The sequence below is a fragment of the Xenopus tropicalis genome, chromosome 1 (genome assembly GCF_000004195.4).
Source record: "Xenopus tropicalis strain Nigerian chromosome 1, UCB_Xtro_10.0, whole genome shotgun sequence".
Classification (NCBI taxonomy): Eukaryota; Metazoa; Chordata; class Amphibia; order Anura; family Pipidae; genus Xenopus; species Xenopus tropicalis.
The window spans coordinates 129,998,074-130,015,292 of NC_030677.2; the positions used below are offsets into that span (position 1 = coordinate 129,998,074).

At 39.7% G+C, this 17,219-nt stretch overlaps 1 protein-coding gene and 1 non-coding gene across 2 annotated transcripts in view; both read right to left on the reverse strand.

Annotated features, from left to right (window-relative positions):
- Positions 1–17,219, reverse strand: part of trpm3 (transient receptor potential cation channel, subfamily M, member 3) — a 167,794-nt gene that overhangs the window by 51,716 nt on the left and 98,859 nt on the right. The window contains exons 7-9 of the mRNA XM_012971723.2: positions 11,642–11,816; positions 8,322–8,445; positions 2,047–2,119 (exon numbers count right to left, since the gene is read on the reverse strand). Coding sequence (XP_012827177.1) covers positions 2,047–2,119; positions 8,322–8,445; positions 11,642–11,816 — 372 coding nt within the window. The remainder of the gene's footprint in view (positions 1–2,046; positions 2,120–8,321; positions 8,446–11,641; positions 11,817–17,219) is intronic.
- Positions 17,057–17,144, reverse strand: mir204-2 (microRNA mir-204-2). Its single transcript, NR_049692.1, has one exon. It is a non-coding gene; the product is annotated as a microRNA mir-204-2 (primary transcript).

The window sequence follows — 17,219 nt, forward strand, 5'->3', positions numbered from 1 at the left end:
CGAAAATTCTCTGCAAAAAAATTTGATGTGTGCATCACATTTTTTTTGATGAGCGTCATTTTTGCCATTTTCAAAGTTTCACAAATTTTGCCGCGAAGCGAAATGGGACAGATTCGCTCGTCCCTAGTTTGCACCCTAATTTGTGGTCAGTACGATTGTATCTGATACATTAGAGCATGTGTAAATGAGCTTGTGTGTTTTAAAGGGGTGGTTCACTTTTTAGTTAACTTTTAGCATGTTATAGAATGTCCTATTCCTAGCAACTTTGCAATTGGTCTTCATTATTTATTTCATCGTCTTCATCTTTCCAGCTTTCAAATGGGTCAGCAGCCAAAAATGATATTTCTGTAAGGCTACATTTTAAATATTATTGTTACTCTTTATTTGTTATCTTTCTATTCGCTCCCTCTCCTATTTGAATTCCAGTCTCTCATTCAAATCACTGCCCGATTGCTAAGGTAAACACAATCCTAGCAACCAGATGCTGAAATTTCCAAACTGGTGAGCGGCTGAACAAAAAGCTAAATAACTGAAAAACCACAAAAAATGAAAACGAATTGCAAATTGTCTCAGAATTTCTGATACTACAAATTTATTGAAAGGTGGACAAACCCTTTAAATGCAGTTGCACTCATAATTGACAGAGTAGGGATTGTATCTTACTGATACAGCCCACAGCAGGAATCCTGAAATAACTGCTACTTTCAAGTTGGGGCTAGCTCCAAGTTTCCCCTGCATCTTATGTATGATTACTCAAATGTGAGGTGTAATGATTGCATTCATTTTTACACTATGGCTCTGCATTTGTAAATGAGCCCTAATGAGTCTGTTGTGTGTAAGGGAGCTATTACTTTAATTACGAACTTGCAGTATTTTGCTAATAACCCGCCTGCCATATGGCACATTTATGTGCTCAATTTGAGTTTCCAAAAGCTACTCACAAAGTTTACAGAGCATACAGAAATTTACTGTAAATATACCTCTTCAGACCTATACACCAAAGAGCATTTACTGTAGTAAATCTCCTGAAACGGACCCTATTTATAAATTGTGTTTACATTTGGTCTTTCAGTTAAAATGCTGTACTTTGAGCACACAATCTACTTTGTGCACAAACCATTGGTTCTTGGCTGATTTGAGATTATTAGAGGGCAATATTATGTTGCTTGAGGCATTGTCCTACAAAAGCAATAAAAATGTAGATTTAAACAAGCAAGAGCCTATTCTGAAGTAAAGAGTAGGGGAACTGCAAGTCCTTTTCTAAATAACCACTTGGAGCACAAACGGTTTCCAGTTATTATAGTTGTCTTATCTATTTATTTCTCAGCAGATTCAAACAATATTCTGCATTTTTGAGTTTTCATGTCTAGAAGTGCAAAGCCCTGTGTTATTACAGGCTTACAAAGCAATTCTGAGAGAGGCCCAAGGCTGAACAGCATATTGTATGAATAAAATGCTTTCCATTTGCTTTCCGTTTAAACATCTATTTGAAACAATACATTGCCTTTGAGTATTAGAGATTTGTAAGCTATAGGGTTACATACAGAAGGCATATTATAAAATAAAATATTTAGGTGTTTTGAGTTGCTTTTTTGATAAATTGCCTTGTAATGGTTCCCATGATAACACAAATTCAGTGTAACAATGCTATGCAATGGGAGAGAATAGATGACCCTTTCTGAACTGCATGGTAATAAGCTGTAAGCACTACAGGGCAGGTTAAACGTAACATATGCTTGAAGGTGAAATGGATTACATGGCTCTGGGAATGTGAGTTGCTGCACATTTGCTCAACATGCAGACCTGAGGCAAATAATCAGTTTTGAAGCTTTACCTCTCAAGCTGCCTTGTCATAAAAATAGGGCACAATTTTGCACCTACAAAATTCTTATTCCCCAAAATGCACTTTGCCCCTGTTTGATCTGGGCGCATTGGAAATTTTCACATACGAAGGAATAAATAGACAGAAAAAATCCATTTAATTAGCGTGAATTTTAGTGCTATTAGGCACTGAATAAAGCTTTTGTAATCAGGTCACGTAGCTACCTTTGAGCAGAGCAGTCAGAATTGCTAAATCTATATCTTGGTGGCCTTCTGATCCCATTCTGAACACAGTGATCTAAAAGCCAGGACACAAAGAACAAACATGAGAATTTCTTTTGTTAACAATAGGATATAGATATCACTATGATACTTTGTAACTATTGAAGTTACATTGAAATTGAAGGATAAGTTTATCTCTGCATTGTGTATCTTCTGCTTCAAGTATATAAAATCATTCATTTCCTTCTTGCAGTGTAGCTGTTTTTGTCAGCAGGATAACATTTTCTTTATTTTCTAAAAAATATATCATGCATTGTAAATATGAATAGAAACAGTAAGTGAGTTCCTAGTACCTCTCTTGCTGGTCCTTACATTTGGAATGCCATTCCTGAATTTCTCTGAAAACACCTTGCATAAAATCTGAGTCCTGGCACATATGAAGCACTGACATTTACTGAAAACTGCAGCACGTAATACATTCATAGCACAGTCAGTGCTGTAATTTTGGGACAAGCAGCAGCCTAAATTGAGTGCAGAGAACTCCAGCAATACAAGAAAAGCAGAATGCTGTGCAAAGTGCAAACAATTGCTGACTGGGGGCAAAGGGCACAATTTCCTATGCTGCTGCTCTTGTATGCAGCACTGCCAGCCACAAGCAATGCTCCATAACACAACTCTTTGGATTTCTGGCTCAACCCAAGGGAGGTAGGTGCATTACAGGCAACAAATAGTGATGGGCGAAATGTTTCGCCAGGCATGGATTTGCGGCAAATTTCCGTGTTTCGCCATTGGCGGATTGTTTCGCTAAACAGATGAAAAAATTTGCTGCAGAAAAATTCTGCGTATGTCCAAAAATTGAATAGCCGCGCGACAAAATAATAGCTGCGGGTGACAAAATAATAGCCGTGCAATTAAATAATAGCCGCGGGCGACCAAAGAATAGCTGTGCGGCGAAATAATTGCCGCGGGCGACAAAATAATAGCTGCGCGATGAAATAATAGCCGCGGGCGACAAAATAATAGCTGCGGGCAACAAAAGAATAGCTGTTGCGGCAAAAGAAAAGCCGTGGGTGACAATTTTTTTTGCCGCACATTTTCCCGTTTCGCGAATTTTTCGGCGTTTCGCGGATCTTTTGAAAGATTCACAAATTTTTAGGCAAAGCGGAACGGAACAGATTCGCTCATCACTGGCAACAACACATGTCACTTTGCTTGTGATTTTGCACTTCAAGTTATGCTCCCTCATGTGAGATGAGCCATAAGTCTAGGCTCTTAATAAACCTAAAACCCTGAAGAACTGAGAGAAGATAAAGCAGCAAAGTCCTAGGAAACTATATGGTGCAGTTGACAAGAGGCACCGGCCAGTCCTATCCTGTGGTAAGAACAACATCTGTGCCACAGCTTTGCATAAAGGAAATGGAAATCATTTAATTTTTCTTTTAATACCTATATATTAAGGGAAAAGGAAAATGTTGGTCTAAAAATGCTCTCATTGCCTAAAAGGGATGCCTTAACACTGGGCCCAGGAAAAGATCTTGCTGGTGGGTTCCCACAGCTGCCCCAAGGACTACCCTCATATACAGTGGCTTGCAAAAGTATTCGGCCCCCTTGAACTTTTCCACATTTTGTCACATTACAGCCACAAACATGAATCAATTTTATTGGAATTCCACGTGAAAGACCAATACAAAGTGGTGTACACGTGAGAAGTGGAACGAAAATCATACATGATTCCAAACATTTTTTACAAATAAATAACTGCAAAGTGGGGTGTGCATAATTATTCAGCCCCCTGAGTCAATACTTTGTAGAACCACCTTTAGCTGCAATTACAGCTGCCAGGCTTTTAGGGTATGTCTCTACCAGCTTTGCACATCTAGAGACTGAAATCCTTGCCCATTCTTCTTTGCAAAACAGCTCCAGCTCAGTCAGATTAGATGGACAGTGTTTGTGAACAGCAGTTTTCAGATCTTGCCACAGATTCTCGATTAGATTTAGATCTGGACTTTGACTGGGCCATTCTAACACATGGATATGTTTTGTTTTAAACCATTCCATTGTTGCCCTGGCTTTATGTTTAGGGTCGTTGTCCTGCTGGAAGGTGAACCTCCGCCCCAGTCTCAAGTCTTTTGCAGACTCCAAGAGGTTTTCTTCCAAGATTGCCCTGTATTTGGCTCCATCCATCTTCCCATCAACTCTGACCAGCTTCCCTGTCCCTGCTGAAGAGAAGCACCCCCAGAGCATGATGCTGCCACCACCATATGTGACAGGGGGGATGGTGTGTTCAGAGTGATGTGCAGTGTTAGTTTTCCGCCACACATAGCGTTTTGCATTTTGGCCAAAAAGTTCCATTTTGGTCTCATCTGACCAGAGCACCTTCTTCCACATGTTTGCTGTGTCCCCCACATGGCTTGTGGCAAACTGCAAACGGGACTTCTTATGGTTTTCTGTTAACAATGGCTTTCTTCTTGCCACTCTTCCATAAAGGCCAACTTTGTGCAGTGCACGACTAATAGTTGTCCTATGGACAGATTCCCCCACCTGAGCTGTAGATCTCTGCAGCTCGTCCAGAGTCACCATGGGCCTCTTGGCTGCATTTCTGATCAGCGCTCTCCTTGTTCGGCCTGTGAGTTTAGGTGGACGGCCTTGTCTTGGTAGGCAGTTGTGCCATACGCCTTCCATTTCTGAATGATCGCTTGAACAGTGCTCCGTGGGACGTTCAAGGCTTTGGAAATCTTTTTGTAGCCTAAGCCTGCTTTAAATTTCTCAATAACTTTATCCCTGACCTGTCTAGTGTGTTCTTTGGACTTCATGGTGTTGTTGCTCCCAATATTCTCTTAGACAACCTCTGAGGCCGTCACAGAGCAGCTGTATTTGTACTGACATTAGATTACACACAGGTGCACTCTATTTAGTCATTAGCACTCATCAGGCAATGTCTATGGGCAACTGACTGCACTCAGACCAAAAAAGACTGGCAGCTGTAATTGCAGCAAAAGGTGGTTCTACAAAGTATTGACTCAGGGGGCTGAATAATTATGCACACCCCACTTTGCAGTTATTTATTTGTAAAAAATGTTTGGAATCATGTATGATTTTCATTTCCCTTCTCACGTGTACACCACTTTGTATTGGTGTTTAACGTGGAATTCCAATAAAATTGATTCATGTTTGTGGCTGTAATGTGACAAGATGTGGAAAAGTTCAAGGGGGCCGAATACTTTTGCAAGCCACTGTATATATATATATATATATACTTTATATAGGCAGCAAATAAAGAAATAACTTACACTTAGGGGCTGATTTACTAAGACACGAATTCGAATCCGAATTGGAAAAATTCCGATTGGAAAACGAACATTTTGCGACTTTTTCGTATTTTTTGCGATTTTTTCGGCGCCTTTACAACTTTTTGGAAATTGTCGCGACTTTTTCGTTACCAATACGATTTGCGCGAAAAAACGTGAGTTTTTCGTAGCCATTACGATTCGCTCGTATCTTGTTGCGACTTCGTATTGAGCGCTCGTAAGCGGCGGGTGAAACTTTCAGACTTAGCATGATTTTGGAAGCCTCCCATAGGACTCAATGGCACTCTGCAGCTCCAACCTGGCCCAAGAAAAGTCACCATACTGAAGCTTGAATGAATCCGAACGCTACGAAAAAATCGCAACATTTTGCGCAACTTTCGGAATGGCTATGAAAAAGGCGCAACTTTTCGCGCAAGTTTTAACGCTACGAAAAAATCGCCAGATTTTGCGCAACATTCGGAATGGCTACGAAAAAGTCACGTCAATTTTCCGAAAAATCGCAAAATACCGATCATTATGAAAAAAACGCAATCGGACGCATTCGGCCCGTTCGTGGGTTAGTAAATGTGCCCCTTAGTGAAGTAAACAAGTGATCCAGGCACACTACCCTGGTGCAATCAGAATCCCTAAGGAACATATGTGCTAACAGAATGTTAAATGTTGTGTAGAGCTCTTCCAGCTAATTAAAATGAGGGGTCTGTAATTTCTAGGGGATGCTTCAGTCAAATTATAGCAGGTTTAAAGATGTGCCTTGTACAGTTGCCCCAATGGCTCATTTATTAAAACAGCCCTGCTGCTTATAGCAACTTATACCTCTCCTTGGCCCTTTATTATAATTATATAGCAACAGTATAGGCTATTTTAAAGTCTGTTGTTACATTCTCCTCAAACCTGTACCACATTGATTTAATTGGATCAAACTTCTAAATGAGTACAATTATGCCCATCTAGTAATGATCTAAGAGCAATGGTCGGTGACATTTACTTATTTCCATTACAGTGACATCTATTAGGAAATTGATTTCAGCATCCTGTTATGGATTAGAGAAACTGATTGCTGTCTGACTGCAGTACCTACTAAAAGATTGTTGTGGGTGAGAAATGGACTGACATTCCAACAGCAGTGGCAAGATAAGAAAGACATAAACACAAAGGCTGATTTATAGGCTAAGTACAGAACTCCCAGAATAAGCATGTGACTAGGTCCATTGCATTAGTCCCATACAGTGCCCTGTTGCTCTGTTGGAAAATCTAACAGCTGCTGCAACACCAAGAATACAACTATTTTTTGGAAACGGTAACATAGGGGCGATAAGTATATACAATAAAACCATTCTTTCCAAATTTCTTTTTTAAAACTAAAATGTAAAAAGTGCATTTGTTATTCTATACAGGGCTTAATATTGTGTAGTTTCATGTTACATATGAGGACCTATTTATATATAATTTTTTAAAATTAAAAGTACTATGTGTTTAGTTTAAGGGCATTGTATTAGCATTTTGTCATACCTTTTTCACTAGTATAATTAATATTAAACCCCAAATTTGTGTTCCACAGGGCAACTTGTCATTAAAGGGAACAGTGTGCTTCCTGCTATGGCACGTGTCTGCCAGGGCCAGAAGTAGGGGTAGGCAGGAGAGGCAGGTGCCTAGGGTGTAATGGTGGGTGAGGCATAAGGCTCTGTCACCTACCCCTACTCTGGGCTCTTGCCCGCTCGTTGTTTGCCCCCACCGATTGTTTGTTCGCTGGCAAGCCCCTGGAACCACCCCTGTCATTCTCACTTTTGTGAATGTAGGCACCCACTGTGCTTGTGGAAATAAATGAGCCCTATAGTATCTAATTTTGATCTTAAAAGAAGATTTGGAACCATAACACATAATTTAAATGTTTGTTGTATTGGCTAATTATACTATTCCCTTACCAATCTAGTTGCTTCAAAGTGGTGAGCAGCTGCAACTCCCTCCCATGTAATCAGTCTAATTTAATCTTTATTGATCATTTATCTTTCCTACTCTGAATAATTTTTTTACCCACGAATACTTCTGTAAAGAATTGATCAGTATGTGTATGGTTTGCTTATCACTTTCAGATTGAGCTAAAAATTTCTGACTTCTCCTCTAACATTAAGCAGGAATGTTGTGACTGGAAGGAAAGGGCCATTCACCCTTGTAAGAACTACACTCCTACTTTGCAAGTTGAATAATTGGTTAAATTAAATGATTTTTCAACCCATTTAAAGATTAACTTTTAAATATTTGAACTGATTCCAATTCCATGTTTGAAGCATAACTCACATCTGAACAGACATCCATTGCAAAGGTTCACAGTAGGAAGATATGGGAATCAAGCTCTTTTTCTGTCCTACAGCTGCCTTGCAATGTGCTACAATACTGTTTCATATATAGTTTGCTACTGCCGCTCTTCATAAATTAGAAATGATGCCCCGAAGAAATGCTGAATTGCAAATAGGAACAAAAAAGAAACTTTGTTCTTCTTGCAAACAAGTTAGCAACCGCCAGTGTTCTCTTTGCTAGTGTATTACCCCCTGATGCCATGTATTGGTCAATTTAAAACTATAATGGATGTGGTTAACCTTTTCTATAATACTCTGTTCATTTACCTATGCTTATCTTGTGCCGGCACTTTAACCATTTGTGACAGACCCAGCTTCCATACTAATTGATTTTCTATTTCTGCTCTGTCAGTCCCGTCATTGATTAGCTTTACCCTTAAGCATTCAATACAAATCCTGGCTTTAATTTGCAGACATGAGTAATTTATCACTCTCAGTCCTTGTATGCCAACATTTTCTCAAACTGTCAAAAATAAGGGTGCAGCATATAATAAAGAACAAACAATGACAAAGTTTAGCGAGAAATATGTTATGCACGCATGCTGCATTAACAATTACAAGGGAAACAGTTAACGCTATATTAAAGATGCCAGCAACATAAATATAAGCTACATACCAGTTCCTTTTTCTTCATGCATTCCATAAGAATTATAAAAAGGTGCTGTGCTTGCGTTCTTGTATAGGTAAAAGTCTTCTGAATGGTAACTAGTAACTGGTCCCTTAAGGATTCATTGATAAGGCTGAAATAGATTTATACAGAATGTGATGAGCAGCTGAAATGAACGAATAGATATTAGAGACCATAATGTTTCTTTCACTGATTATTTTGAGAGTTGCCATCAAAGGCTTTGCAAGCTATCTGTGAGTCTGATCTGAGTCACTCACATTATACTTGGATTGGACTCCCTTGACTTGCCACATAATAACGGTATATGATACTTACACAGCCAGACCAAAGTTGTGGGATTAAAAGCAGCTCTGACTCACTCAGGCTGGAGTCATATGTAGCAGTTTATGATTCTGTATTAGTGGTGTAAGGCCAAAGTTGTATAAGACTAACTAGTATATTTAGTGCACCTAATAATGATAATTGCAGTTGTCCTCAACTTCATAAAACATCACAGAATGTAAGCCAAATGCTTATTCCTCACATTTAAGTTGACTACTTCTTGTTACTTCTTAACTGTGAAATGTAATCAACATAACATTTCTCTATTATATCTATTTCAAAGAGAAGTGACTTATGATGGTGAAAGCAATTTTCACTGCTGCTGTTGTCCTTGAGACAGTGGTTGCCAAACACTAGGCCTATGGGCCTTGCAACTTAAAGAAAACACAGGTACAGGTATGGGACTTGTTATTCAGAATGCTCAGGATCTGGGGTTTTCTAGATAAGGGATCTTTCTGTAATTTGTATCTCTATACCTTAAGTCTAGTAAAAATTAATCTAAATATTAGTATAACCCAATAGGACTGTCTTGCTTCCAATAAGGTTTAATTATATCTTAGTCAGGATCAGGTACAAGGTACTGTTTTATTATTACAGAGAAAAAGAAAAATGTGAATTATTTGATTAAAATGGAGTCTATGATACTGGATACTGGATACTGGGTTTCTGGATAGCAGATCCCATAACTGTACTAGAGGTTATCTTAGTGGATCTAGTACTAGACGACATACTCTTCTTGCCTATGTGCATGGTTTTTATCTTCAGTATGATTAACTATGGGAAATTAAAATCATCATTGAAGCTTGGTTTGGAAATCAAAAGCACACGGTTAATGAATTTTACTTGTAGGTTGATAGCCTGCACTGGCACAAACCTTGGTTGGCACTCTGTGCCATTGATGTAGATCACAGGCTGTGAAAATGTGTATGGCCTATATTTCTACCCTAGATATATTGGAATCTATAGAAGGAATATTTACCACTAATCTAACTTTCATGATCTCACAAGGTCCCAGTGGCGTAGCGAGGGGGGTGCCGAGGGGGCCATGGCCCCGGGCGGCGTATCAGAAGGGGCGGCGGCGGCTCCTTCTCTCTTACAGGCAACAGGCGCTTTTATAAGGTTGCGCCCGTGCGTATGACGTCACACATCAGCGACGAGGCACAACCTTATAGAAGCGCCTGTTGCCTGTAAGAGAGAAGGAGCCGTCGCTGATGGTCTGTTGGGGGTATGTACTATGGGGGAAATTGGGGGCACTGTGTGGGGGCTACTGTCTATGGGGAAATTGGGGCACTTTCCATGGGGGGGGCCAGGTCTTTGTGGGGTATTGTGTATGGGGGCACTTCCTATTGGGGGCACTGTGTATGGGGCAATTGGGGCTCTGTGTATGAGGGCACTTTCTATTGGGGGGCAAGGTCTTTGGGGGGTATTGTCTATGGGGACACTGTGTATGGGGAAATTGGGGCACTGTGTATGGGGGCACTTCCTATTGGGGGCACTTTGTATGGGGCAATTGGGGGCACTGTGTATGGGGGCACTTTCTATTGGGGGAACTGTGTATGGGGCAATTGGGGCACTGTGTATGGGGGCACTTTCTGTGGGGGGGCAAGGTCTTTGGGGGGTACTGTCTATGGGGGAACTGTGTATGGGGAAATTGGGGCACTGTGTATGGGGGCACTTCCTATTGGGGGCACTTCCTATTGGGGGCACTTCCTATTGGGGGCACTGTCTAAGGGCAATTGGGGGCACTGTGTGGAGGGGGCTGTCTATGGGGACACTGTGTATGGGGCAATTGGAGGCACTGTCTATGGGGAAATTGGGGCACTTTCTATGGGCAATTGGAGGCAATGTGTGTGGGGGGCACTGTGTATGGGGCAATTGGGGGCACTGTGTATGGGGGTACTGTCTATGGGGCAGTTGTATGGGGGGACCGTGGCCAGAATAGCGTTAGGGGGGCCTGGCCAGCATAGTGTTAGGGGGCACTGTGGTAGGGTGACCCTAATACTTTTTATGTCTGTGTGTCCTGTACTGATGGGAGGGGCCCCGTGATTTCTGATGGCGGCCCTGCCACCAAGGGCAGCCACGGACGCACAGCTGAATCCACTTTTGACAATTATGACATGCGCACCGCATTTCAAATTCAATTAAAAAAAAAAAAAAATTTAATGCTGCTTTTTTTATTTTGTCTATTTTTTTTAAGAATAACTAAATAGAGGGGCGGCAAATTTCCGGTCGGCCCCAGGCGACGAAAGCCCACGCTACGCCACTGCAAGGTCCTTTCATCTGTATCGTGGGTGGCCTCACTCCTAGGATTAAATGCTTGCAGATACATAAACAAGTATGACTATGTTCACAGTACATTATGCTCATGATTTATTTTATAGATAAAGGGATTAGTAAGCAACTTACTTACTAATATAACACACTGAGTTTGCTTAAGTGCAGTTGCCCATAGCAACCAACAAAATGTTTGCTTTTAAACAGGTGACCAGTAAATGTATCCTGCTAATTGGTTGGTATATTTGTGATTAGAATAATAGCAAACTTTGCACCTTTTATTACATCTCTCCTTTAATTTTGAATGTACAGTAAATTTATTTTTACATTTATTTAGATATTTAGATTTTATTAATATATTGCTCGATATCTATTCTATTACTGTATTGTTTAAACATACAGCATTGTGTAAACAAGTAGCAATATATAAATAATATATATATATACATACAACCAACGTTTCGGTCCCCCTTGAAAAAGGTCCCAAAAGGAACCGAAACGTCTGTTGTACATGCAATTGTAATACACAAGATATTTTTTGGAACCACTAAGACCCTTGGTGCTGGCTGTTTTATTTTGGTTTATCTATATATGTGTATATACACATACAAAGATACACACAACATTGATGCATTATAACCACAACTTTATGAATATAAGTTTGTGAATTGCTTATATATTTACATTTGAACACAGATACATATAAAACTTACCCTCCTTCTTCTGAGTATTTATGACCAAAGGCAAGAATATCAGATGCTCTCCCACTGCCATCACAGACCACAACAGGAACAGGTGGGTTGTCTCGCAGGTATTCCAACACAATTGATATCACATTAGGTCCCCCTTCAACAATGAGTGCCACGACAGGAACTCCTTGTCCAATTCCTATAGCAGCAAAGAAAAACATTTACACCTCAAAATGATAAAGCAAAATGAATAAACGTATAGCAAGTTCCCTGGTTTTCATAAAGTGCAACTTACTTCCATTTATTTGGAGTTACTTAAGGGGTGTCCAGTCTTTGGCCACAGGCTGGGTGTCTATGTACCATACAAAAGTCTAAAAATCATATTCATAAAATACCTCAGAGCGGCAAAATACAGGTATGAGATCCATTATCCAGAATGCTTGAGAGCTGGTGTTTTCTGGGTAAGGGTATTTTTTTGTACTATGGATCAGCATACATTAAGATTACTTAGAATAATTTACTTAAAATGGACTCTAAGGGAAATGATCTTCCTGCAATTCAGAGCTTTCTCTGTATCATACCGAGATCCTTTACCTGCACTATATACAGTATCTGTAAATAGAAGACGTTAGTTCATATGCAAGTGTTACTTCCTTCAGCATCTTTCCTCTAGAGCTAATACTAGCCATTTAATAGACCTATGTTTTATGGTGGGTAAAATTTTGCACCAGTGCTCCAACCTGTAGATACACATACTGTATGTATGGATTCAGTCTACACCAGACATATAAACACTAAATGATGAATACTAGAATACTGTGGTCTGGGGACCATTGAAATGTAGGTGTTTGCTCTGCCAGTGTATATTTCACCGGTGACACGTTTCCTGAGGTGTTGCTAGCTTGCAACAGCAAACTTTATTGAAACACACATGACAAGGGGACTCCTCAATTGCCCTTCGCTTTCAACCATCCCTCTGAACCCCACTGTTACATACCTTAATAAAACACCAGGAGCAAATATATAGGACCTTGCCAGCCTCACCCCAAGGCAATATTCAAAGCCAGAATTCCATAAGAGATCACTACTATGCTCTGCTGTTCCTTACTGAAGACTTGAGATCCGCACTATGTCATTATATCCACCACTGAGTATTAGGCTGCCTCTACCTACAGAGACGATGGCTCCAAACTCTGCTACCAGCAGGAGCTGCATTACCAACCATTAGAGAAATTCAGCAGCCCTGCTCTCGTCCTGGATCTGCAGTGTCTCGATGATAGGAAATCCAAGCAGATTGTCTCCTAGCACAAGCAGTAGTATCGTCTGTATCAATCAACCCACCGTACAGTTAAAATTCTAAAATTTCCTGTGCAGTACTCTGGCAAGGTCCTACCACTGCTGTGACAGATACAATTAAAATACATTACCATATAGCCACTGTTTTGATCCAAAGGAAGGCAAAATCCCCAGCCTGAAGCCTGTGCCAATTATGCCTCAAGAGGGAAAAAATTCCTTCCTGACCCCCCCTGGCGATCGGAAAATTCCCTGGATCAAGGATTTGACTTTCTTAACTTAAAGTAGCCATCTAAGTCTTTGGTAGGCATTTTTTTGTTGGCAGAGATACACCAGCAGAGTAAATGCATTGTTGTCAGAAGCAGAATCAGGAATGATTTACTATCATTAATGGTAAATAGCATAATATATAGTAGTCTATGGAATAATGGTCATATAGGGATTCTTGACTGAAAAAAAAACAGTGTTGTTGGGTTTTATTCTGCACAATTTCATTTTATAGGTCTATATTTGAACATTTGTGAAAAAGGCCTGGCCTGGCGAAAAAAATTAGCTCATCACTACTTACAATATACTGTAGAATGCTGGGAGTTGTAGTCCATGAACATTTGGCAGCAATGCTAGAGAAGTATTATGTCTCTATTAATATGCCACTATATCTTTTTTGCATTTTGCAAATTTTTTGCTGTTTTGTGATTTTTTCCGCGTTTGCACAAATTTTCGGTGAAGTGAAACAAGTTCTCTCATCACTACCATTATTTAGCTAGGGTTTCAGAATTAAACAGGAAAATTAGATGGTTCTGTGGGCTAGTCTTACCAAACCTAGCATTGTATTATGGTGGCTGGCCGTACTTTTCCTTCTCACTTAATTCCAATAAAAACATTTGAACATTAAATTAATAATAAGAATAAGAGGCCTATTTAGATCCACAAAGCTTAGTTACCATTTAGGTACTGTTTTGTTATTATAGAGACAATGGAAATATTCCAGTTAGTAATAGAAGGCATGCAAGTTATTACTCATCATTTTTTGTTATTTATAAAAGCATATTATGGGTACTTCTGCACATATGGTGAAGGTGACAGTATATGATCATCTTACACTAGTCCATTGCCCAGAAAGCTGCACCGCTGAGCTAATTAAATCAGTTGACTCATATTTATCAGCAGACTCATTTCCCTCAGGTGATTTAGCATTTTTATTGGCAAAGCGGGGGTCACAGTGACACTGTAGACATCGGTCAGACTTGTAAGCAAGTGATCTTATGTTGTTTTGCTGGACAAGAATGTACTGATGAGCAATTTATAAGCAGATAGTCAAATAACTAAATACAGAACAAGTCTTTCAGCAACATCTCATGATAAAAATGCAGATAAAAATGCAATGAATACTGTGCATGAATTCTTTGATCTGATTTGCCATATGTTAATTTGTTTTTTCCCCACCGCTGAACATATACTTCTGATAATATTTACAGAATGTGGAGACAAAAGCATTATGTACTGTCGGATTTAGTGATGAGAGAATCTGTCCCATTTTGCTTCGTCAAAAAAATTGCGAAACTGCTGAAAAACAGTGAAAAATGCAACTTTTTTTTTGACAACTTTTTTGACTTGACCGCAACTTTTTAATGCAACCATGAGTTTTTTTTTCTCACTTGGCAAATTTTTTGTTGTAGCGGCACCACAGCAGATCCGCAAAAAAATTCCAAAAGGCCAAAATGCCAAAATGTGGAATTTCACAGGGAATCCAAGCCTGGCGATAACTTTTGTTCATCAGATTATATTTATTTTACTGTCATATTATCTTTCATATATTTAAACAACTCATATATATATGCAGTGGTATATATATATATTTGTTTTTAATAGAAACAGAACAGCTAATGGCTTGCTCACAAAGAACAGACATATTACAGTGGCAGTTAAAGATGAGATCTCTTAACTCACACAGGGCCTCATTTATAACCATTTTCAAATTTGCCTCATAGTATTGTAACACTATTTTGACTTAGATTAGGCAAACCCAGGCTAGTAGCGTAGAGTAGAGCATGTGTTACTTGCGACCCTTATTTCTTAGGCATGGGCCTCCGCTATATGGGAGAAGCTGAATAGGAGCTGAGGGTGTAGCTGAACTACAACTTGCTGAGGTTGTGTGGTGCGGATGGTATAAATGGACGCCAGAGAGGTTCTTATGGTGAAACTATGATACAGGTTTATTGTCCAAGACAAGCAGTTGTGGTAATCATATACTCACAAGACAAGCAGTAAGATGGAACAATTGAGGAAATGCTCTTATGCAGAAGAGAGGATATGCACCTTTTTATCCCACCTCTTGGTAGAGTCTGGGCTGGGATACACACCATTCAACCAGTACTCCTTGGGAGGTAGTCCAGATAATAGGGACTCCTTCAGGTTGATAACCTCTAGTGGATGAGTCCTCCGGGGGAGTAGGATCAGGGGTTACCCTGCCTGTCTACTCCATGGCCCTGCACTGAGGCAACATTGCCGGAAAGGAGACTACTCCTTTGATGGGGCTAATGGCTGCCCTTTCTAGCTAGAGCTGACTATGCTCACTTCTCCTAGAGAGTGCTATTAAATAAATCTGCTGTGCTTGCTTATCCTTGTTCACAGGGCCCTGTCCCCGACTTTCACTAGAGGTATAGTATCCTCTAGGGTACAATGGCTTCTGGGGCCTACAGTCTGCTCCCAGGCTCAGATGCAGCTCTGCTTGGGAAACAGCGTGCAGCCAAAAGAGGAAGCCACTCCTCCTTGCTAGACACAATATCAGTTTCCAAGGGGAGTGGCCAACCTGTACTAACCTATAGGGAATAGAGTTAGAACTGTAACTCAAGTACAGGGGCTCTTACCCAATAACAATAATGTGTGAAGAGGTAGGGGATAAAGCCGTAGGGAGCTTAACCCTATGGGTCCCTATAGTATTAAGCAGTACAGATACAGCTTTTGGGAAAATCAGACCAGTGTTACTCAATGAGCCCACCCACTGCCTCGTTACACAAATGTAACTACCATAAAGATAAAAATGTGCATTATGGTTGACGTATTAATTGTATCCTTAGGAGATATTCTATTTTGTTTGATTCATAGCCATCATGAGTAGTTGTCACCTCAATTACAGTTCCATAACAAATCTGATTAATTAGTTATGGTTTAATCTAATTTTTTTTATCTTTCTAGATATCAAATCCACTAACCTAAGTATTGCTCATAGTCTGCTACTGGATTTGAAACCTCAGACCATTCTATTTTTTGGTGGGGGCTGATATATTACATCTCCATAGCCTATGGACAATGATTAATAACTATTGAACCAATCAAATTGGACAATGATTAATAACTATTGAACCAATCAAATTGGGTCGGTCTATTGATCAAATTCATAAGCTAATTTAAACGATTCACCAGCGACAACTCTTGCAGGTTTCCCTTCAGTATTTGATACATTTCCTCCATAGTGGCTTACTAGTGGACTTGTCTTAATGGCGGTTCGGTCATCTGTTTTGACTCGCATATTAAACCAATGAGTGTACATCACAGTTGAGAAGTAGCGGATTTTATTCACAGTTGCTTTTATTTCACGATATCTTTCCCTCAGAATTTAATTGCAAAATTACCTTAGCTACTTAGCTACTTTTCATCAGTGCCAAGTCAAATTGTCAAAATATACATAAAATATATAAATAATATATTTATAATCATACATAAATGTGCACACATTAATAATATATGATTAGTGATAATATATGACAGCATAACAATATTAATATAAATGCACATGGGTCTAAGAGATATATTTATCAAAGAGCTCACCACAGTCCTCTAAAGTGAAATTCTGCCACTCTCCATTCATCTCTATGTATCAATAAGTAAAAGTTCATCTTTAAAAATGCCATAGAAATGAATTTCACTTGGACTGCGGCGAGCTCTAAATTCACTCTTTGATAAATATACCCCAAAGTCTTAAATTGAGCTTATCCTGTTTGTTACGTTCCTGTCTGAAAAGCAGTGAACATAAAGTGGATGCTGAATAAACTGTTAATATGAACAGTACAGAAGAAAGTTTGGTGTTGCATGACCCTGATCAGATGCACAGGTTGATGAAGCGATGGCAGAGAAAGATGTTGGTGATGACAACTGAACGTCCCTTTGCCTTCCCAGCCCCCTTCATATATTCTCAGGCATAGGATGACAAAGGGAAGCCCACAGGTCACATGAAGAGGATCTGAACCCCCAGTAGCTACTATAAAATAAAATTTAATTCCTAAAAGAGGTTAAGCAAATTAAATGA